General features: G+C 43.0%; 1 protein-coding gene across 1 annotated transcript; it reads left to right on the forward strand.

Moving 5' to 3' along the window:
- The first annotated feature begins 603 nt into the window (after positions 1-603).
- On the forward strand, positions 604-21,171 carry ano3 (anoctamin 3). The gene is made up of 24 exons (XM_053426923.1): positions 604-808; positions 4,707-4,837; positions 4,997-5,152; positions 5,423-5,523; positions 5,613-5,657; positions 9,087-9,221; positions 9,794-9,900; positions 11,456-11,511; positions 11,615-11,736; positions 13,775-13,909; positions 14,016-14,112; positions 14,448-14,508; positions 16,546-16,628; positions 16,810-16,950; positions 17,346-17,510; positions 17,730-17,766; positions 17,874-17,985; positions 18,278-18,335; positions 18,579-18,676; positions 18,976-19,130; positions 19,269-19,421; positions 20,049-20,199; positions 20,292-20,481; positions 20,989-21,171. The coding sequence occupies exons 1-24, from the start codon at positions 604-606 to the stop codon at positions 21,169-21,171; spliced, it is 2,877 nt and encodes a 958-aa protein (XP_053282898.1).
- The last annotated feature ends 1,200 nt before the right edge of the window (positions 21,172-22,371 follow it).

The raw sequence follows: 22,371 nt of genomic DNA on the forward strand, positions 1-22,371 counted from the left end.
CCCTTTCTGTCCCTCACTCCCTTGATATCAGTTTCTGCACTTGATGTGCTGAATACTGTAAATAGATTTCTATCCTCATTAATTCAATTTATTACCTCCAGCAAGGAAGTTATGTTTTTACCCTCATCTTTGTGGTTGTTGGTTTGTTGGTTTGTTTGTTTGATTGTAAGCAAGGTTACACAATAACTACCAAACAGATTTCCACAAAATTTGAGGATTTAGTATGGATCAGGGAAGAACTCATACAATTAGTTGTGGATCCAGATCAGAGGCTGGCTCCAGGAATTTTGTTTTCCCTTTCAACTTACTTTGTGAACTTGGGTGGGTTTTATAAATTTTTTTATTTATTGTTTACATTTTCACCAGTTTCTGAGATAATAATGAATTGATCGTGATGAAAAAGAATCCTATGTGTCTAGGGGATTGATACCTATGAGTGTGTGTGAAATTTGGTTGAGCTTGATTGAATTGAAGGGGACCGACGGGCCCTGGTGGTACTGAGTGCCATTCGAAATCATTATACATATAAACCTTCATATAAATGAACACGTATGGAAAAAAACAAAAGGTTTTAACTCCCCATTGTCCCTCTCGTCCTCAGGCATGCACACCAGCATCAGCGAGATCCTGAAGGAGAAGAGCCTGAAGCCGTCTCGCCGCAGCCTGCCCTGCCTGGCCCAGAGTCAGACTCATCCAATCAACCTCAACCACTTCCTGTCTGTGCCTCTGAGCCCGGAGCCCAAACCAGAGGTCGAAGCTCTGAGTCAGAGCATCAGCACTTCCTGCAGCATCCTCCCCCCACAGACAGGTCAGTCCTCCGAGTGGAGCTAACAGACGTCTTCTGAAACCCATTAATGGATGTGGTGCTTCAGTTCTGAGAGAGCCTCAACACTCATGTGTGTTGTCTTTTTAAAGTGTAGTTTCATTGCAGGTATTTCTGCAGGGAACTGTACAAAGACCACAAAAAATAATAAAAATAATAAATTAATAATAATAACAACCTGGAGGTAAATTAATTATCATAGGAGGATCATTTTTAGTCTAATGCCAGTGAGTAGGATTTCAACCACATACAGTGCCTTGCATAAGTATTCACCCCCTTTGGACTTTTCTACATTTTGTCATGGTATAACCACAGATTAAAATTTATTTCATCGTGAGTTTATGTAATGGACCAACACAAAATAGTGCATCATTTGGAAGTGGGGGGAAATATTACATGGATTTCACAATTATTTACAAATAAAAATCTGAAAAGTGTTGAGTGCATATGTATTCACCCCCTTTACTGTGAAACCCCTAACAAAGATCTGGTGCGACCAATTGCATTCACAAGTCACATTTGCAAGTCACATAATTAGTAAATAGGGTCCACCTGTCTGCAATTTAATCTCAGTATAAATACACCTGTTCTGTGACGGACTCAGAGTTTGTTGGAGATCATTACTGAACAAACAGCATCATGAAGACCAAGGAGCTCACCAAACAGGTCAGGGATAAAGTTGTGGAGAAATATGAAGCAGGGTTAGGTTATAAAAAAATATCCAGAGCTTTGAACATCTCTCTGAGCACCATAAAATCCATCATAAGAAAATGGAAAGAATATGGCACAACCGCAAACCTACCAAGAGGAGGCCGTCCACCCAAACTGAAGAGTCGGACAAGGAGAAAATTAATCAGAGAAGCAACCAGGAGGCCCATGGTTACTCTGGAGGAGTTGCAGAGATCCACAGCTGAGGTGGGAGAATCTGTCCACAGGACAACTATTAGTCGTCTACTCCACAAATCTGGCCTTTATGGAAGAGTGGCAAGAAGAAAGCCATTGTTGAAAGGGATCCATAAAAAATCCCGTTTGGAGTTTGCCAGAAGCCATGTGGGAGACACAGCAAACATGTGGAAGAAGGTGCTCTGGTCAGATGAGACCAAAATTGAACTTTTTGGCCTCAATGCAAAACGCTATGTGTGGCGAAAACCCAACACTGCCCATCACCCTGAGCACACCATCCCAACAGTGAAACATGGTGGTGGTAGCATCATGCTGTGGGGATGCTTCTCTTCAGCAGGTACAGGGAAACTGGTCAGAATAGAGGGAAAGATGGATGGAGCCAAATACAGGGAAATCCTTGAAGAAAATCTGATGCAGTCTGCAAAAGACTTGAGACTGGGGCGGAGGTTCATCTTCCAGCAGGACAATGACCCTAAACATACAGCCAGAGCTACAAAGGAATGGTTTGGATTAAAGAATGTTAATGTCTTAAAATGGCCCAGTCAAAGCCCAGACCTCAATCCAATAGAGAATCTATGGCAAGACTTGAAGATTGCGGTTCACAGACGGTCTCCATCCAATCTGACTGAGCTTCATCTTTTTTGCCAAGAAGAATGGACAAACCTTTCCATCTCTAGATGTGCAAAGCTGGTAGAGACATACCCCAAAAGACTTGCAGCTGTAATTGCAGCGAAAGGGGGTTCTACCAAGTATTGACACAGGGGGGTGAATACTTATGCACCCAACAGATGTCAACTTTTTTGTTCTCATTATTGTTTGTGTCACAATATTTTGCACCTCCAAAGTACTATGCATGTTTTGTTGATCAAACGGGAAAAAGTTTATTTAAGTCTATTTGAATTCCAGTTAGTAACAGTACATAATGGGAAAAAGTCCAAGGGGGGTGAATTCTTATGCAAGGCACTGTATACTGTTATCGTTGTATACCTCGATGGATAGACTTTTGATTTGTCCCCATAGGGAAATCGGTGTGCAGAAATAATCACAGACCACCTTCCACACACCAATATAACGTATACACTTGATCCACACCAGCCGACCATCTGTGCATGTTTAAAAACTCCAGCACATGTGGAACATAAGGACATTTATCAGAGGTTTTCTTTATAATCGTGGAAGGCAATAATGATGTCCAGATGAGCAGTTTAAATGAGGGAGTCTTTTTTCTGGGCTTCAGTAGCATTACCAAACCCACGGAAGGTACAGAACGTCCAAACGCTAAAGCACAATAAAGAGGTGAGGTGCTTTGGAATGCACAAAGAAAGATATCTCGATCCATTCCATCAGCTGACAGCAGCAGATCTCCCCGCCAGGCCACATGAGCCAATCCCCTCCCATGCTTTCAATTGGCAGAGCTCATATTGTGCACTCTTTTTAAGCTGCTTGAATCTTCCTGCCACTTCCCAACCCACCTCCACCCCATCACCTCTTTTTCATACTGAACACAAACATTACTGATCAACTTGAAACTCTTTCTCGTCGTCATTAATTATGAGTTATTTTCCCCCTCTCTTTACAATGAACCGCATCATGCCTGTGGTGCAAACTATTAATGTTATTTTCTATAACTACATATGTTTCTTTCTTCAGCTGTGTTTTGTATGTTGTGCTCAACTGAAACAGTGTCGGTTGCTCCACTGATTTCTGAAACGTCGGTGACATTTCAGCCTCGTGCACAAAATTGATTGCCCAGATGAGTTTGTGCTGCTGGAGATTTACCGAACAGTGAAACAGTCTGTTGCACTTCCAGCGGGAGTGAGATAGTGTGAGAAAAATGCTGTTGCAAGGAAAACAACACATCACTGTGTGGACTGGTAAAATGAAAATGTCAGTTGAAGAGGAAAATCCTTTAGTATTGTTCATTCAGAGGACATCGATAGTGAGGGGGCTTATTTGTGTCACGGCACAAGCAGTAGCGCGTGCAGCTCTTTTCAGCATGATGCGGTTTGTCCTGACCTCGAAAGGCTCTGTGCTCGACCCTGTTGGTATTCGGGTGACGAGTGCAGCGAGACAAAGCTGGAGGTGAGATGTTGCTATTTGGTGAGAACCGACTTTTTTGTTGTGCCGAGAATCGACCTGTGTGGAACAGGTCTGTTTTCTGTTGGCCCGAGGAGAGAGAGAGAGAGAGAGAGAATACGGGCAGAGTAGAGAGGTTGAGAGACAAGGACGCGATCCCTCTCCAGCTTCCCATCTGTGAACACTGACATATGTTTTTAACTGGGATCAAGGTGGATGTGACACATGTTGATGTTTTACTGTTATTGCTCTAATTTATTGATTATTTTACCGAAGCTTACAACTGAGTCAGTTCCACAAACTAACATTCTGAAGGTTGGCACCATCTTGTCCCCAGGTATGATTACATTAGTTTAAAGTGAACTGATGAGCAAACATGTTCAACCCCCCTGGTGGAGCCTACGGCTGGATGCTGAGGTGGTGGAGGGGCTGTGCTCTGTACTGTTGCTCACCCTCACAATTAAAAAGAAATCTCCATCCTGTCATTTCTTATTTTGTGTTATTATTTAGTGTGGTAATTTCTTTATGGTTTATGTTAAAATGTGTGTAAATACAACATGATCCAGATCAGACTTTTCTTTGAGTCATTTTTCAGCACGGTTCACCCTTTTATCTCCAAATCCATAAAACGTTGGTCTGTAGGAAATTCAACATTATCCTTGATAGACTCAGCTGTTTGCCTATGGTTTGTCCCATTGATCTGTTAAACTGCATCAATGTGTTGAACCCAAGCTGACGAACACGTTCCAAATAACTTTTATTCAGCTCAGATCTCATTTCAATCCTGGCAGTCAGACTAGGGAAGATATCGACTCGAGCAACAACAAAAGAATGAATGAATGCAGGTAGGGTAGGTAGGATTCCTCACCCACTGTGTCATTGATCGTGCTGTGTCTGTGTGCAGCAGAGGATGGCAAGGATCGTTATACAGAGGAGTCCGAGGTGACTACATGTGAAACGAGAGCGGACCAGTCATTCCTGCTACAGAAGCCCTCCATTCGTGCTAAGCTAGAGGCCCGTACGGATTCACTAAAGGTACTACACTCCCAGCGATCCACAGTTAACACACAGTTTGAATCTTCATGGTGTCGGGACTGTTTTTATTTTATCGCAACAGCCCGAGAATCTTCAAGCATCAGCCTTTCTGTGTCAAGTTTGCATCTTACATTCAGAGGTAAATCACTGTTGCCACAGGGAAAGAAAGCTGTTCATTCCTCTGGACTCTTTTTCCGAGATGGGAAAAAACGCATCGACTACATCCTGGTTTACAAGAAGTCCAGTCCACAGGTGGAGAAAAGGTGCACGTTCGAGAAGAATTTACGTTCTGAGGGCCTGATGTTGGAGAAAGAGGTACGAATATCTATTTTGCTTTACATACTGTTTGTATTTTGTTTTGTGCTTTCCATGTGCTATGTGCCTTTGTTTGTGTCTGTGCATGTACTCCTGTGTCTTTACACAAACGTCAATTTGTTAGATTTTTACCACCAACATACCATGGGACTGCAGATGACAACAACCCTGTTTGGCTAAATCTGGCAGATTTTAGAAAGGTGTGTGACTAAAGATAGCCGATCTCTCACCTTATCTCTGATTTCTCTGCATTTCTCTTAAACTTTGAAGCCGTCGCTGACGAACAACGACATCATGTTTGTGAAGGTCCACGCTCCTTGGGACTCACTTTGCAAATATGCAGAGCAGATGAACATCAGAATGCCTTTCAGGTAACTAGAGAATGACAGATTGAATCTAGGAAAGTGAAGGCCACTTTATTTCAGTGTCTCTCTAACTCCTCTTTTCTTTTCTTTTTAAGGAAAAAATGTTACTTTTCAGACCGGAAGAGCAAAGCATTGGGCAGGTGAGAAGATTTAAGATTCAAGGCTATATGATTATTTAACTCTGTTACCGTTTGGAGGCAGAAAGACGTTTTTTACCACATTCATTAACGCCACTGCTGCAGGGCTTCAGCTGACATGTGAGCTGGTGATGCCGTTTTTTAGAATGAAGCTCTGAGTCACTTCAGTGAATAACAAAGACAGAGAAAGTGACAAACCATCATTGTGCATGGTTACCCTCCTACTTACTTTTAATGAGTCGAGAATTAATCAAGTCTGAAGCCTGTGTGTAAATAAACAGTATTTACAAAGTCTGGGGTTAGAATTTTAAATTGGAAAATCCACCCCTGTCTAGAGCTGGGATAAGTAAGAGTAATTAAACCTGTGGCAAAGGAAGGTTTCTGAAAAAATGCAGTACTTCATTGTGTAAACATTTAAAAAAGCAATTTTAGATTTGTTAATAAAATAAATATCTTTAATTAAACTTTACAACCTTTTCAAAACGCACAGCATCCACCTCAGACAGAGCTTTTCTATTAAATACTTGCAATTTTTCAGGGAAATAAATGGAGCTGCATCGGCTTATTTGCATACTATTTTTAGAGCGATGCAGTTGCGCTTTGATGCGTCGTCCAAGCTCTGCACAGGACTCCAGATTTCCATCTCTTCATCTCACTGGAAAGCAGAAAGAAACAGCCCAACAAGGAAACCAAAAGCAGCATCTTTAGTCTCTATAGACTCATGTCTTTCATGTTCTGCAAATACATTTTAATTCTATAAAGTTTGTAAACACTCTAATGGTTTAATGGCTCTAAAAAGCCTATTTTATCAAGTAAGTTATAAACACGACATTTTGGATATTTTTCATGAGAAATATCTGTATTTTTCGTTTGCTTTTACTTTCTTATATGTTTGTAGTGGGCAGGGAAATTGTGATGTCATGTATTTCCATGCACCAAACCTTTTGACAACAGTAATGATAAATGGGTTGTGTTTATATAGCACTTTTCCAGTCTTATCGACCACTTAATGCTCTTTACAGTATAAATTGCATTCACTGATCCATTCATACACCCACTTTACAAAGCATTGTTTCTATTACACCATTCATTCACTGTTGGCACAGCTACGCAGGCGCAATTTGAGGTTTGGTATCTTGCTCAATGGGATCGAATCCGGTTCCTCTAGTGAGCTCATCCACACAACCTTCTGGTTGGTCGACGACTAATGTCTACAAACACATTCTGTATGTGAATGCGTCGAATCTGTAGGCGAGGGACAAGATTTTTGGGCCAGAAGATTTCTGGTGTTCCAGTTTGACCAATCACATTTCTCCACGCATCTAGCCAGAATGTTCTCTGAACCTATAAAAAGTTCAAGTTAAAAGTTTTACTATTTGTGTTTTGTGCGGAGAAACATTTGACCACTGTGATAAAAGAGACTAGTCGGACTCTAAACAGTGTGCAGAGGCTGATATCTGCTGTCGACACTGGCAGCTCCAGATTATTGTCCGTAGCCCCCCAGAGGATAATTTGCACCAGACTGGTGGAAGGCCCTTTCTGCCTCCTGAGCCTGTGTCAGAAAGAATTATAGGTGGTTCATCTGGTCCATTAACAATCCAGTCTGATAAAACCACAACCTCACAGCTGAGAATAGCCCAATGCTTTTTTTTACGACTACAGAAAAATACACATTTGAGTTTGTGCTTTGTTTTCTTACGATGGCTGAAGTTTAAGTATAAGCTTCGAGTCAGCCCTTGTACAGCTCTGAGTATGCAACAATCAGTGAAGTGTGATATTAGTGGGGTTGAGTTTCTGCAGGTCTTTTATCCATTAAATTGCAAACATGGTGTGACTGTTGGTGTTTCCATCCTCTGGCTGTGTTTTGAACAGAGCCTATTGAGCTATACAGAGCTTAGTCAGCCAGGATTAGTGCACCCTGACAGACTAACTGCAATAAATGTGCCTGTTTCAGTGTTTTATGATACTTCACCGTAGATATAATAACGTGTTAATAAACGATTGCAAATGCATCCTGCTTGAACAACACAAGATCTCAAAGATTAATATGTAATTTCATATTTGCACACGATGTAAACAGTATATATTCATAGTTTTGTTCGCAGGACACCTACACACCTTCACACAAAGCAGACAAAACGACACACAACAATCCTTCGCCCACATGTCCAACCGATAACAAAGCACCACTTTTATATTTTTGTATGACAGTGATCTTAGTCATTGTGGAGAATAAGAACCATTCTGTTTTTCTCAGAGCTCCTGAGGCTCTTTCATCATAAGCTGCTGTTTTCTAAATGAAATTCTACCGGAGTAGTAAATAGGCGTCATGCGTTTACTAATGGTCTGTCATTAAGTCGTGTCCTGGTGTAGGCAGAACAAATTGACGGTGTGCAGGTGGTGATAGCTTGTTGGCTTGATACCATTACTTTCTGTACAGAACCTGTCCTCATCAAAACAGCATTCTTAAAACCTATGATTTCCCCCGAAGAATTCCCATTTATATTCGTTAAATCTACATCAGAGCTGCAGCCTTAAAAATTAGTCCAATACGTCTCGGGCCGATCTGCAGAAGCACCGAGCAGATACCCAGCCCATTGATTTTTCAGACACAGGAGCAGCGTAGCTCCCGGGATGTAGGTGACAGTCTGTCGCTTGGTCCAACACTGTGGTTCAGACTGAAGTATCTGAAGAAGTATCAGTTTGCCAGCCAACTGTTATTTCTTGCACTGTTTCTATTGGTCCCATGTTATGGATAAAACATTTTTATTGACTTTAAGCATTAAGTTTAGTTTAGAGATCCCTCAAGGCCGAATTAAGCTACATACTGTACCTTTAACTTTTCATGTAGCACCATCATCAGATTACATTCAGTCTAAACCTTTAAAATGTGTTGTAGCGCACCCCCAACCTGCCCAGCTTTACTTTATGTTCAGTGCTAATTAGCAAATGTTTGCATGCTAACACAAGGGGTGATGTTCACATGGTAAACATTGTGCCTTCTAAGCATTAGTAATTTTGCATCATGAGCTTGTTAGCATGCTGATCAGTTAGCTCAAACTCTGCTGTGCCTTAAAACAGCCCCACAGAGCTGCTAGCATGGCTTCTTTCTATTTATTTCTACTTTTACAATTCTTGAAATCATCGATCAGTCCTCATCTGGTCCTTAAATCGTTAAATGAAAGAATAGAATTATCCCTCGAGTTGGATTCAGCGGACTGTGAGGATCTGCGTCTCCCAGGATCATGAGTTACAAAGTGAAAATAAAAAGCGTGCGCATGTGTCTGTGTCAACACGTCTTCAGTGAGGATGAGGTGGTGCGAGTTTGTCATGGTTGCATTATGGGAAAAGGTTACAGGAGCCACTGATCAAAGAAAACAATCTCCATGTTAATCCGAGCCGTTAATCCTGTTTCCCTGCGCGCCCGTGCAGCAGGTTCCATCGGAGATGTCGTCAGATAAAAAGCTGGCTTCCCAGAAATCCCATGAAGCTGGACAAAGAGGCCTTGCCTGACCTGGAGGAGACCGACTGCTACACAGCCCCGTTCAGCAGAGCGCGCATGCACCAGTGAGTCGGACATGCACGTGCTCAGTCGTACCTGCACGCCACCACGCTCATGATCAAAGTGTCAAATAGAAGCAGTGTCTGTTGTGTTGGTTTGATCCTCATCCTGCTCCGTGTCCCCAGCTTCTCTCTCATCTCGCACATTCATTCATGTCTCTGAACTCTTTATATAGAATCTGGAAACAAGGGGATGACATCACCTTCATCTTGTATGTTTGAAAGCTTTCAGCATGAACTCAGAGGCCCGAAGGAAAAGAACACGTTGATCATGAATTAAATATTAATATATAGCAGCTGATGTCCTTAAAAGCCTTACGTTTCTCCTCCGTCCTTTTCTTTCATAGGTTCTGTTTGATGAAGAATGTCTCTAATCTCATTTGTTAGTGAACCATTTCCTTCTTCCTTTACTTGGTAAATAATGATGCGGGCGCGAACATAAACTTTACAGCCCATATTGAGTTTTAATGATCCCATCATTGCTGGCTCAGCTTTCATTAAGAGCCCTGACTGGAGGATAGTGATATATTGTTACTTGATGAACTGCTCGAATAATGTCCTATTATTATCTTCTCCAGCTTCACTATCAACAACAGAGGAACCTTCTTCTCCAACTCCACCAGAAGCAGAATCGTCCATCATGTCCTGCAGCGCACCAAGTACGAGGAGGAAAAATTAAAGATGGGTAGGGCTCCACACTTCTATAAGATTTCTATATTTCTATAAAATATTGTACATAAAACACCCATTATAGTTATGTAGTTATGTTTTTATTTTCATTCCTGTTGATTTAGCAGATTTATTAGTATTAGTCTCAGAAACAGGCCCATAATTAGCTAATTAAAACACATGGGGTTTGTCTCTTTATAAGGAAAATTTAGCCAAAACCATTGGACAGATAACCAGGAAACTTGGTGGAGGGATGCAGTATGGGTCATGGAAGAACTCCTTTGATTCTGGTGCAGATTCAGAAGTTAACATTGTGAGATAGGGGGTTTTGTCAATTGTGAATAATTCATGGCTCTTGATTTTTAAATAAAAAATCTGCCATGTTTAGGGGACTGATATTTATTTGATTTTAATTAACTTGGTGACAACCCAAATAAAAATCTTGATCTAGTGAATCTAAATATTGTTTTCATAAGAGAACTGTAGTGGGACTGTATGTAAATTATGTGAGTGTAATGTTAGTGTACATTTAAACGTTGATTGATTTAATAATTTTCAGTCTTTTAAACAGTATTTTAAACATATATGTTCAATAACACGTCGAAATCAATCAAATAAGCCGGAATGAAACATTTAACATTTACAGGGGGTCGGAATACATTTCTTCTTGCTACGCACTCGACTGAGTCATTCTGCTTCTGCCGTCATTTCTGTTGTATTTTACTACGTGATAAAATGTTATTGTCTAAAACCACCAGGGGTTATCAGACCTTTAAGATTCTCGTCCTTGTTTGACTTGAGAGTGATGGTTGGGGGGATGTGATGCCTCCTTGTTTGCTGTTTTGCTGTGGGATGATTAAACTGTGGGCTGTTGTTATCGTCTAACTTGTGGCTGGTCCCTCCTCTCCTTCTGGCTGTTTGCTTTTCGGTATTGGCAGACACTACAATGTCCATCGACTCCCACCTCACAGTCCTGTCTGACTGCCAATGTGATTTGCTGATTAAAGTTTGGACTTGAAGCACTGGAAATTGATTCCACATTAATATTTGAATACTGTTGACCACTTTCCAACAAATAAGATCAGCTTTCCCACAAGAGCGAAAAATCCTCTACAAATCCCTGCCCTGTTCCTGCTCTCGTTATCTACAGTTTCAGAAAGAGGAGGACAATGTAGAAATGACAGTTCATTCATTACTGCTTCATATCGACAGTAATTCAGTTACTCTACCGTGATTCAGATGATATTTCACAACCTTCACTCACGATGGTGTGGATAAGAAGTGGTTACGTTTCATAAAAAAAATGACAAACGTTGTTTCGAATTGCTCGCAGTGATGTGAAACTCTAACCTGGTTAGTGTTTTAAGCCTCTAATGTGCTTGTCTAATGCAGCTTGTCAGTTGCATAATGGAGTAAATTGTTATGACTGTGGAGGAGTGGATTTAAATGAACCTCTCACTCAACCCACCTCTCAGTGATGGCTGCTACTGAATTTTTTACGCGGTGTCCTTTTGCTATTCTATCTCTTATTTGTGCATCCTTTGACTTGACACGCTTCATTATTTATGTAGGTATCAACCGGTTATTGGGCAACAACACCTACGAGGCTGCATTTCCTCCTCATGAGGTAAGGCAGCTTTTTTATTTTTTTCACAGGGATATGCATATTGACAAAACTGTACTTTTCCTCCTGTAATGTAGATGTTCTTTTAAACACTTTGTCTCATCAGGGTGGTTACAAGAGCCGACATCCAATCAAGACACACGGAGCCCAGAACCAAAGGCATCTTCTGTACGAGCGCTGGGCCCGCTGGGGCATGTGGTATAAATACCAGCCTCTTGACCTCATCAGGTAATCAGCTCTTTGAGCAGACGACACCGCATGGCCAGCTGTGACAGGACATTCACCTGAGCTCCAGTGTCCACTGCTCTCTCCTGTCTCTGCTCAGAGTCAGGATGTGGTGTTGAAACAGATCAAAACTAACCCTGTTGTTTATCTTGATGCAGTCACTGCACGAGTATTAGGTCATCCCAGTTTCTTAAAGGCTGGAGGCTTGTTTGTGGTGGAGTTGTTTTAATAAGATGAGATGAGCCTGCTTTAGTCTGATTTGTTTTTTCAAGAAGAAGATCAATACCACTCCAGAGTGAACTGGATATTGGAGGTGATGAATTTAGCTAAGAATAAAGACTGGAGGTGTGGGAATCAGCTCCACTTCATGACTAATTCTTACATTTCTGTTTTTGCTACAAAACGTTTGGTTTGCTTCGGACAGAGCAATTCCACCTATTTGACCAGACTTCCAGTCTTCATGCAGAGATAGTATAATGTCCGCCCTGCTAAATTTGCATTAGTGAAGCACATGGAGTCTTGTCAATCTGTTATTATTATTTAAATATTGAGGTCATGTGTATTTGCATGTAATCATCATCATCTTCCTTTAGGGCTGTGGTAGCCTGTATGATGATGTATAACATGAGATAACTGTAGGGCAAAGATCTGGTCATAATGTATGCACCATGATATTTATCTGGTTTGTGGATAATGTTGCAAATCAACAAGCAGAACTTCTTAAAGCAAATATTATATTTACTTTAGTATTCATGAGGTACCTCGGTTTTTCAGGTATTTAATAGATTAGAGAGAAGCTATTCCCATCCCATACTCAGTTAGTTTTTTGGGGAAATTCTTATCATAGTAAAAGACAATATAATGACATTAAATGATTTACACTGATAAGCCACAACAGAAAAGCCAACTTCTTTATACTGTGTAGTTCCCCCAGTGTGGCAGGTTGCATTGATCTGCTGTAAGAGTCCCCTGTCTTCAGGGAGTTCTGTTAATGGATGTGCTTAGTCTGAATTTTGTTAAGGCAGATGGTAAGTGTCAAAGTAGAATTCAGATGAGTGCCAAAGGTTTCCCAGCAGAACATTGCCTGGAGCATCACACTACTGCCTCTGCAGGTTCGCCTCCTTCCCATAGTGCTGCCTGTAAAGGCTGCACACACACACGGCTGTCCACGTGAAATAAATTATTTATCAGATCAAGCGGCCTTCTACCAAAGCTTCATCGTCCAGTTCTGACGCTGAAGTTCTCAGTGTGGATACTGCGACTTCTCTGCAGCTACACAGCTCCGTATGCTGCAAGCTGTGATCCTCTGTGTGTTCTGACAGCTTTCTATCAAAGTTCTCAGCAATGGGTGCTGCAGATCACACGGGTCAGCTTTTCCTCCACCCCTTGCATAAATGAGCCTTGGGTGCCCACCACCGTGTCACAGGTTCACCAGTTGCACACCAGGAATAACCTGCCAGTCTTTGAGCCTCAATCCATCACAAATGTCAGAGTTGCTCAGATCCTTATATTTCTCCTGCTTCCAGCCCATCATCCTCAAAAACAGACTTTTCACTTGATGCACCATGAACAGGAGCCATTGTAAGAAGATAATCTATGTTGTTTTCTGCACCCCAGTCAGTGGCTTTAATGTTGTGGTTGATCAGGGTTTGTCATGATAAACGCTTTAATCCTTGAAAACCTGCTGTGTGTAATGTCTTATCATATTGCTGTGATAGTTGTGTACACATTTAAAGATACTTAGAGAAACTTACTTTTTTTTATATAGAAATGCACTTGCTTACACATTTGTGTGTTTCCTGATGCAGTTAATTGCTGAAGCGTTGTCTTGCTGAAGGGCACCTTAACAGTTGTGGTTTAGGAATTAGTAATTGATTCATTCTCCACCACTGCATTGTACTGTGTGACTTACTCCAGCAGCCTGACTGTCCATTAGGCCACCGCGACCCCCCTCACAGTTTTCTATCCACACCCACAACTGCAGTCATAAAGAACATGCTCCACTTTAATTAAAACATCTTTGACCCCGTCTCTCCCTCAGACGTTACTTTGGTGAGAAAATCGGCCTCTACTTTGCGTGGTTGGGCTGGTACACCGGCATGTTGATCCCAGCTGCCCTGGTTGGCGTTTTTGTCTTCCTCTACGGCCTCTTCACCATGGACTCTAGTCAAGTCAGGTCGGTTCACACAACTGGTCCCGTCCATTTATTTATTATGATTTAAAACTTGTTGAGTTTGGATTGTTATTGTCTTTTCCTAAGGCTCTGTTCATTGTCTCCCCAGTAAAGAAATATGTGAAGGCAACACAACCATCATGTGTCCCATGTGTGAGGAGAACTGTGGCCCGTGGACCCTGAGTGACAGCTGCGTCTACGCAAAGGTCTGTGCCCTCCTGATATTCATCACAGTATCTCAGCATGGTGGCATTCCTTAACCTCTTCTGGCTTGTTTGCAATTTAATTTTAAAAGAAATTTACCCTCCAAGCGTTAACAAGTTGCATATCTGTCAGTCATGAGAGTGGTCGATCTTACCATAATCATGTTTTCCATTGGCAACTATTCATTTTAAACCCCTAACCCTTGGAGTAAACTCGCAAAACTACTGAAACTGAAAAGATATCAAATTAATTTCCAATCAAATTTTGTTGAATGAATACATTTCAGGGAGAATTCCTTGTGTTTTCAGAGCAGCCCCTCATGTCCTTGTGTTTGTAGGTGACCCATCTGTTTGACAATGGCGGCACTGTGTTCTTTGCCATCTTCATGGCTATTTGGGGTAAGTGGAGTCTGCTTTTTGTCCTCAATCTTCCTAATTTTTAAAGATCTCTTGTTGTATTACACCGGCTGTGCTCTGTGCTTTATACAATCCCTCCTGGAATTCAAATCTATTAATACTATTGTGTGTCAGTGCTCATGCTTCCACTCTCCACTCAACTCCTCCAAACACATTAAGCTTTTGCACAGAGAATTCGATATATAAACAGTCGGCAGTTCACACACAGGAGACCTTCATTCTCTATTACATCTGTCAGCCAATAAGTCACGGTCAGGATTTCTCTGACTGAAGCCCCGTGCTTACACTTCCAGAGCTGTCCTGATGTAATTAGTCGGATAATTAAACATCTCACCAGAGGGAGACAGTATCATTCAGAGGTTGGGGCTGTACAACTGCCCTATGATAGCCGCATATTGCAGCTATAGGTATAATACCCTTGTGATGTAGAGTTTGAGCGAGAGTGTGCAGCATCTGGCCCAGATCCACCACTCTGCCATGGTAAACGGTAAATAATCACCTGCGCCCAGAGGGAACACTTTGCACATTGTGTTCTACGTCTGGGGTTAAACGAAGGCCGAGCAGAGCCAGAGAGCCGGAGGAGGTCCGGGCAGCCTCACTGACTGAGGTCTGCAGCTCTCAATCCTGCATGAAAGCTTTGGGCAATGTGGACCAAAGAAGCAGCACTCCACTACAGAGTGAGTGCACTCTAGGTCTAGTGTGTGTGTGTGTGTGTGTGTGTGTGTGTGTGTGTGTGTGTTAGTGTGTGTGTGTGTGTGTGTATCGCAGGCCAACTACTGTTTGGCGGTTACAGTAACTACACCAAATCGTTGAATGTGTGTGTGTCGTGTGGAAGACAGAAATGAAAAATTGTTTCGCCCAAGGGACCAGATGTAGGCATCTGAAAGGCTTTTCCTTTTTTTGCCTTAAACAAAAGTGGGTCGAGCTATATTAAACTTCAACACAGCAGTAGAAGTTGTTCTGATTGAGGTTCCTCCAGTCCATCCTGGTGGTTTTTCAGGCCACCAGTTCTTTCTGTGGCCCAAATTCGACCTAATCACTGGAATCGTTTTACTTCGCTTTAAACCTATGAACAAAAAACACATGTTGGCCTGCAATGAATACTTTACGGATGGATATTTTGATCTTTGAATGCCAGAAAATGGGGGGGGGGGGCAAAAGCCCACAATGATCTCATGGAAATAATTGTTTCGTCTGAGCATTAGTCAAAACTTCTTTAAAATCAAATATGATTTAAAAAATAGACTGAGTTGCTAGGAAAATGTTTTTTCTGTCAATCGACTTATTCATTAATTAATTGAGTTTAACTTCAGTTCATGTTTGTTAAGATTCAGTTCTCTTTTGAAGTCTGTCCCTTTGCCACAGCATCGCACACGTGTTGTGTGTGTGTGTGTGTGTTGAATGGACGCTGACAAACGAGCGGAACCAGCAGTATAGTGTTACAGTGTGCTGTCCACCACAGATCATACATGACTGAACCGCTTCCTCCACATACACTGTCCCACACAAGTGTTGATTCTGAAGTGTGCAGCCTTTTATTAGAGCCTTGTTTTCTCGTGTTACGTGTGTGTGATGACACAAAATGAATGAGCAGTTATGGCTGAAAAAAAAAAATTAGGAAAGTCCTATCTGGTGTTGTGTGCAGCTGAAGTCACGATAGAGTTTGACAGAACGGAAACAAAGCCTCCAGCCAGTGTTCTGCCCACAGAAGCTCTGATTTTGAAGTCTTTCAGTTTTTGGTTTTGGGTGTGAAACGTTGCACAAGTGAAGCCTATTTGCTGCTGCCACTTTTCTTTAACTTCACATGACGCAGCAGCGTGAGAGCTGACGACTGTGATAAGTTTCTATAGCGGGCTGTGAGTGTCGGTGCAGGATTATTCAGTTTATCAGGTCTGTGCCTATGAATTGTCTCCAGGGGGAATTCCCCTCATGATTATCGATCATATTGTGTGTCGCATATCAAAGTTAACCAATGGTGTGATTGATTCCTGATTGATTTCCCCCCCACCCCCTTTACAGCCACGGTATTCCTGGAGTTCTGGAAAAGAAGGAGAGCAGAGCTGACTTATGACTGGGATCTCATTGATTGGGAAGAGGAAGAGGTGCGTCAGCAATATCTTGGAATCGATTCCATATCATATGATGACCTCGCAGTTGTAGCTTGTATTCTTGCCTTGCATCCTTTAAATTTGAATGCCGCTTACATAATAATAAAGAGGAGAGTAATTGCTGCATCAGGCAGACAGTTCAATAGTTCACCATGGAATATGTGTTGTTAATCAGGAGGAGCTGCGGCCTCAGTTCGAAGCCAAGTACTCCAGGGTGGAGAGGGTCAACCCCATCTCTGGCAAGCCCGAGCCGTTCCAGCCGTTCTCAGACAAACTCAGCCGGCTGATGGTGTCTGTGTCCGGAATATTCTTCATGGTAAATCCTCTGATCCTTCCATAATCTGCCCTTTTGGGAACTGGGCTTAGAATGAGCTCACAGTTGTTTTGTGTGCCACGTTTTGGGGGCAGTATGGTGGTGCTAGCAGTGATGTAACATCTCCTCCTGCTGGACAAAGAGTGCATTAGAGGAAGCACTGGATTAAGACCTTCTGATCACCTCATTTCTGTTGTTTACTGATCTATACACGACTTCATCTGAATAGTCAATTGTTGCTTAATCAATAGTTTTTTTGTTTTTTTTTACCCATTTCTTCATTACAATACAAGATTAGTCCTCTCAAGCCCAAACTAGAGTGCCCATGTTTTCTGAGGTTAAGTGCTTAATACGGTTTATAAACTCACTCATCATCCCTTCTTCTCTGCTTCCTTCAGATTTCCCTGGTTCTGACGGCCGTGTTTGCCGTGGTGGTGTTCCGCCTCATAGTGATGGAGAAGTTTGCCTCCTTCAACTGGAAGTTTGTGAAGAAGAACTGGCAGTTTGCCACCTCCGGCACCGGCGTCTGCATCAACTTCATGATCATCATGTCTCTCAACGTGGTGGGTGTCTGGACAAGCTTCATCTGGCACATGTTTACATATTCTATCCAGCAAGTATTTTTCTTATAAACCATTTATTTAGAACTTTGTGCCAGGAAATTTCACATCCACAGCCAGAATTTTTTTTCCTGAGATTCCTGTTCGCTTCTCTTTCTCACGATCCCTTGACGTGCTTCTCCAACCTTTGCCTGTTGCTCACGCATGCTATCATCTTCTCAGGTGTATGAAAAGGTGGCCTATCTGCTGACTAATTTAGGTGAGCTATGTGCACACGCTGCCTGCATTTGTGCCTTCATTATCTCTCACTTCCCAGATGGTGGGCAGCCATTTATTTTGTCACAACCCCTATTTCCCCCTCTTCAGAGCATCCGCGGACCGAGTCGGAGTGGGAGAACAGCTTCGCTCTGAAGATGTTCCTCTTCCAGTTTGTAAATCTGAACAGCTCCACGTTTTACATCGCCTTCTTTCTTGGAAGGTAGGCCCGGCCTTCATGACCCTACAGTTCCTGTTTACAGTGAATTTAACGAGCGATAGAGAGATGTTGTGCTTCAAACTCCCATGTCATGACATCTGCCAAGACTCCCTCCCTTTTCCCCTCCTCACGCTATACTTATTTTTGGACATTTACAAAACACTCCTTGGTCCTGAGATGTGAATAAGCTGTGGTTAATCGGACACAGCTTCGGGTGTCTTGTTTTTAATCTTTCTGTAGTGAGTTTTCTCTGATTGCATTTTGCGCCTAATGTGGCCCATCTCAATCTGTTCAGGTTTGCTGGCAGGCCCGGAAAATACAATAAACTCTTTAATCGATGGAGACTGGAGGAGGTGAGTGCAATTAGGCATCGCCCTAGGTGGCTGATTTATTGCCTCTGTTTCAGGGATATTTTTAGAAAATGTCCAATGATCCGTATGAATATTACTGTGTGAACCATTTATCTCCCACATAACTAATGAGATGTTCAGTTCAAATGATCTGAAAACATTGGGATGAAGTGTGTCTCAGGCTTCACTTGTGGCCTTATATTATCAGGCATGAAAATTCTATTTATTTAAATGTATTTGTCTCAGTGTCACCCGAGCGGCTGTTTGATTGATCTGTGCCTGCAAATGGGAGTCATCATGTTCTTCAAACAAATCTGGAACAACTTCATGGAGCTCGGATATCCGTAAGTTATATGTTATTACAATCATGTGCTTCTGTCTCTAAGACTCATTAGAGATGCCATATTTAATTCCCAGTAGTGAAGCTTGATTATGAGCCTACTCATGCCTGATTAGCATTTTACACACCATTTGTATTTCCTGCATAGTTTTTGTCCGTTTTGCTGATTAGCATAGGAAAAGGTTTTATCTCCTTCAGGAACTAATCAAATCCTCTTGTAGAGAAAAAGGTTCCTACAGCGCTCAGTTCATTGTCAGAAATAATTGCTTTGAGTTCACAGTTAGCTACTTGCTACATTCTCAGCTTGCTGCAGAACTGGTGGTCTCGCAGGAAGTTAAAGAAAGGAGGTGGAGGAGGGCAGAATGTAGACAATAAAGCCCAGCTCCCCCAGTGGGAAAAAGACTGGAATCTGCAGCCGATGAACACCCATGGACTGGTGGATGAATACCTTGAAATGGGTAAAGCATCACAGATCGTTCCAAGTGTTATATTTGACTTTGTAAATTGCAGCCATTATTCAATCATTGACATCGTTGTTGCCAGACTTGAGGCAGACATCCTGTGAGGTTTTATCCAAGCTCTTCTTTCCTCTGCAGTTCTCCAGTTTGGCTTCACCACCATCTTTGTAGCAGCATTCCCGCTGGCTCCTCTCCTGGCTCTGCTCAACAACATCATCGAGATTCGTCTTGACGCCTACAAGTTTGTCACTCAGTGGAGGAGACCCATGCCGGCCCGAGCCACTGACATCGGTCGGTGTGATCCCTGACTGCCCTTACACACTCACCTCCTCACAAACTCACCTCCTCACACACTCACCTCCTCACTGTCTCGACTCCGCAGTGTTATTTTTAGCTTTTGAGATTAGCTTTTTTTTTCAAGCAGAAAACCACTGTAGGAACCAAAACTGTTCCACCCTAATGAGATGGATATGTTTCCATATCCTGTGTCTGCACTGCCATATGCTGCAGCGCCCCCCCACCTCACCCCTCCCCATATGATTACAAACACCACCCTCCAACAGCCGTGTAACAAATGCTTTGTGTGGCATGTCGCCCTGTAATTAAAGGATCCCTGACATATTTAGGAATTCCTCAGCTGACGTGAATGCATTATGTGTCAGTCACAGGCTCAAAGAGCAAAGCTTCTTTTGCAGCTTTAAACTGACATTTACAGGGTAGAAAAGGCGAACAGAAGATTTTCCGCCACTCACAGTCGCCTGAATAGACTTTACGTTTAAAGTAAAACGGTAATGACATTGAAATAGAAAAAGATTTCACCATTAAATGGCTTGTTAACTTCTAGATCTCTGTAGATTATGTGTTTCTTGCTGGAAACAATATTGTAAAAGGTTTATTCCCCTCTGTCTTGGCGCCCAGGTATCTGGCATGGGATCCTCGAAGGAATCGGCGTGCTGGCGGTCATCACCAACGCCTTTGTCATCGCCATCACCTCAGACTACATCCCCCGCTTTGTGTACGCCTTCAAATACGGCCCGTGTGTGGACAAGGGGCATCACCACGAGGATGAGTGAGCATTTAGAACCCATGCGTGAGCAGCAAATCCATCTGGCCGAGAGGCTTCCTGTTATGTTCTGACGGCTTCCCCCCTTTCGCTCTCAGGTGTCTGCGAGGCTACATGAACAGCAGCTTGTCTGTGTTTGACATGGGCGAGTTCAAAAACAGCAGCCAGTCCAGGTACTGCAGGTACCGGGACTACAGAGCGCCGCCCTGGAGCCCGGTCCCATACGAGTTCACCCTGCAGTTCTGGCACGTCTTGGCTGCCAGGCTGGCCTTCATCATCGTCTTTGAGGTCTGTATGCGCTCTTCTTTTCTTTCCTTTTTTTGTTTATTTCCCAGTAAGGCAAGCAGTTAAAGTACATCTCCTTGAGTCTGTGTAACTGCAGAACATTTCTTAGAGGCATATTGTTTTTATTGTTATTAATTTATGTTGCTTTCAGTGTTGAACCACAACCCTGCAATCCCAATTTAGGTGATATTTGCTGCTGCAGTAGTCTGAGGAATTTAACTCAAAACCCACAGAATAAAACCTTAATTACATTGTGGCTCACATAATAACATCATCGTGTTTCTTCTCATCTTGAAAAGTAAGCACCAGGGCTCCCCTGACAATTTTGCCCTTTACATTCATTTCTGCAGAAGAAAAACTTATATCGCGTTATAGGGCATTGGAAATTATTTATCGCGGCCCACACAGTGTTTACCTCGGCGTGCTCATTGAATTATCGGCAAATACTGGCAACTAAAGTAAAGTGTGTTCTGTGGAAGGTAACTGGTAAATGATTGATGCTTCCCACAGCACCTGGTGTTTGGGATCAAGTCCTTCATAGCGTACCTCATTCCGGACATGCCGAAGGGCCTGTGTGATCGCATGAGGAGGGAGAAGTACCTGATGCAGGAGATGATGTACGAAGCCGAGCTGGAGCACCTGCAGAAGGAGCGGAAGAAGAACGGACGGCGGTATCACCACGAGTGGCCTTAGCTTTACCCCCCCCCCCCCCCCCCCCCCCCACGTCTCCACTACAGGCCTCACAACACACAGGCACACCCCCCCCCCCCTCCCCCCTGCCTGCTTCTTTATGTATTTTAGCTTTGAGAGAGTCCAGCTTCACTCAGCTGATTCTTTTAAACCAAAGACACCTTCTTCAGTGACCAGATCCCTTGCTCTCCCCCCCCCCCCCCCCCCACAGGCCCGCTTGGCTTCAGCTCAAGCTCCGACCCAGAACCCTCTCTCACCATCTGTTGCTCGGCTGGCTTGTTGGCTCTTTTTCTCGGTTTTCAGCCCCGCCCCTGATCCCTCACCTGGCTGCGTCCAGCAGGTCGCCCTCGGGTTCTTTGCTGTGTCCTGGCTTCACTTGGGGGAAAACCCTGCAATTGCAACGTCTACTATGCAGATCAAGGGCTGCAGATCGGCACTTTTCGCTCTTGGCATCCGTCCCGCCCTCTTCTCTGTGTGGCAGCTAGCACTTCGCTTTGGCTCTGCAGTCCGACGCAGCCCCGCAGCTTGGCCGTGTTTTTCTACCACCAGTGGCGTTATGTGACAGAGCTGCTGTGGCACTTTAATGTTGCAAAAGTGATTCTGGTATTTTGTGGCTACCAAATAAAATGGTCTGTTCTTGCAAAGTGACTGTAAATTGCCCTTGAAGCATGCTGATTCAAATTTGCTACCGTTTCATAGACTGCAAAAAAAAATCTAAAAACTGAAAGACAGCAGCACTCATCGTTGAGGGTGTGAACATCCATTCAGTACATTCGACAAAGAATTCTCTATGGAATCGTATAAAGTGCATGATAAACTTGTTTGGTACCTTTCTGACGGATAAAGCCCCTGTCTTGATGCCTGGTTCACACGTGTCTGTACTCGGTGTGTGCTGTCTGTTGATGTCCGTGCAACTGCTGAGCGTGACCGTCTTGAGTTGAGAAATCTTATAACTTTGTGCAATTTGATTGTGCCTACAGTGGTGTGCACCACAATTGTGTCACCAACATCACGCGTGCCTGTTTGTGCTGCACGTGCTTTTTTTTTCTCAAAGTGCAAGGAAATCTTCTCTCTCCTCGTTTCGTCGTCCGATCTGCTGTAACCTCTCTGAACCCTCCTGCCAGGATTTGTTTTTTGGACGTGCTAATGGCTCTGAAACACACGGGCCGTGTACATTGTAACGCGACTCCCAGCGTGAAGCAA

The sequence above is a fragment of the Pleuronectes platessa genome, chromosome 7 (genome assembly GCF_947347685.1).
Source record: "Pleuronectes platessa chromosome 7, fPlePla1.1, whole genome shotgun sequence".
In the NCBI taxonomy this organism is placed as follows: domain Eukaryota; kingdom Metazoa; phylum Chordata; class Actinopteri; order Pleuronectiformes; family Pleuronectidae; genus Pleuronectes; species Pleuronectes platessa.

What these genes read in the sequence shown, in the direction of transcription:
- ano3 (XM_053426923.1), top strand. Translation starts at nt 604, where the DNA reads ATGCACACCAGCATCAGCGAGATCCTGAAGGAGAAGAGCCTGAAGCCG. An exon ending in TTGATTGGGAAGAGGAAGAG is followed by an intron (nt 16,629 to 16,809) that starts GTGCGTCAGCAA and finishes GTTGTTAATCAG; the next exon opens with GAGGAGCTGCGGCCTCAGTT. An exon ending in ATCGCCTTCTTTCTTGGAAG is followed by an intron (nt 17,986 to 18,277) that starts GTAGGCCCGGCC and finishes CAATCTGTTCAG; the next exon opens with GTTTGCTGGCAGGCCCGGAA.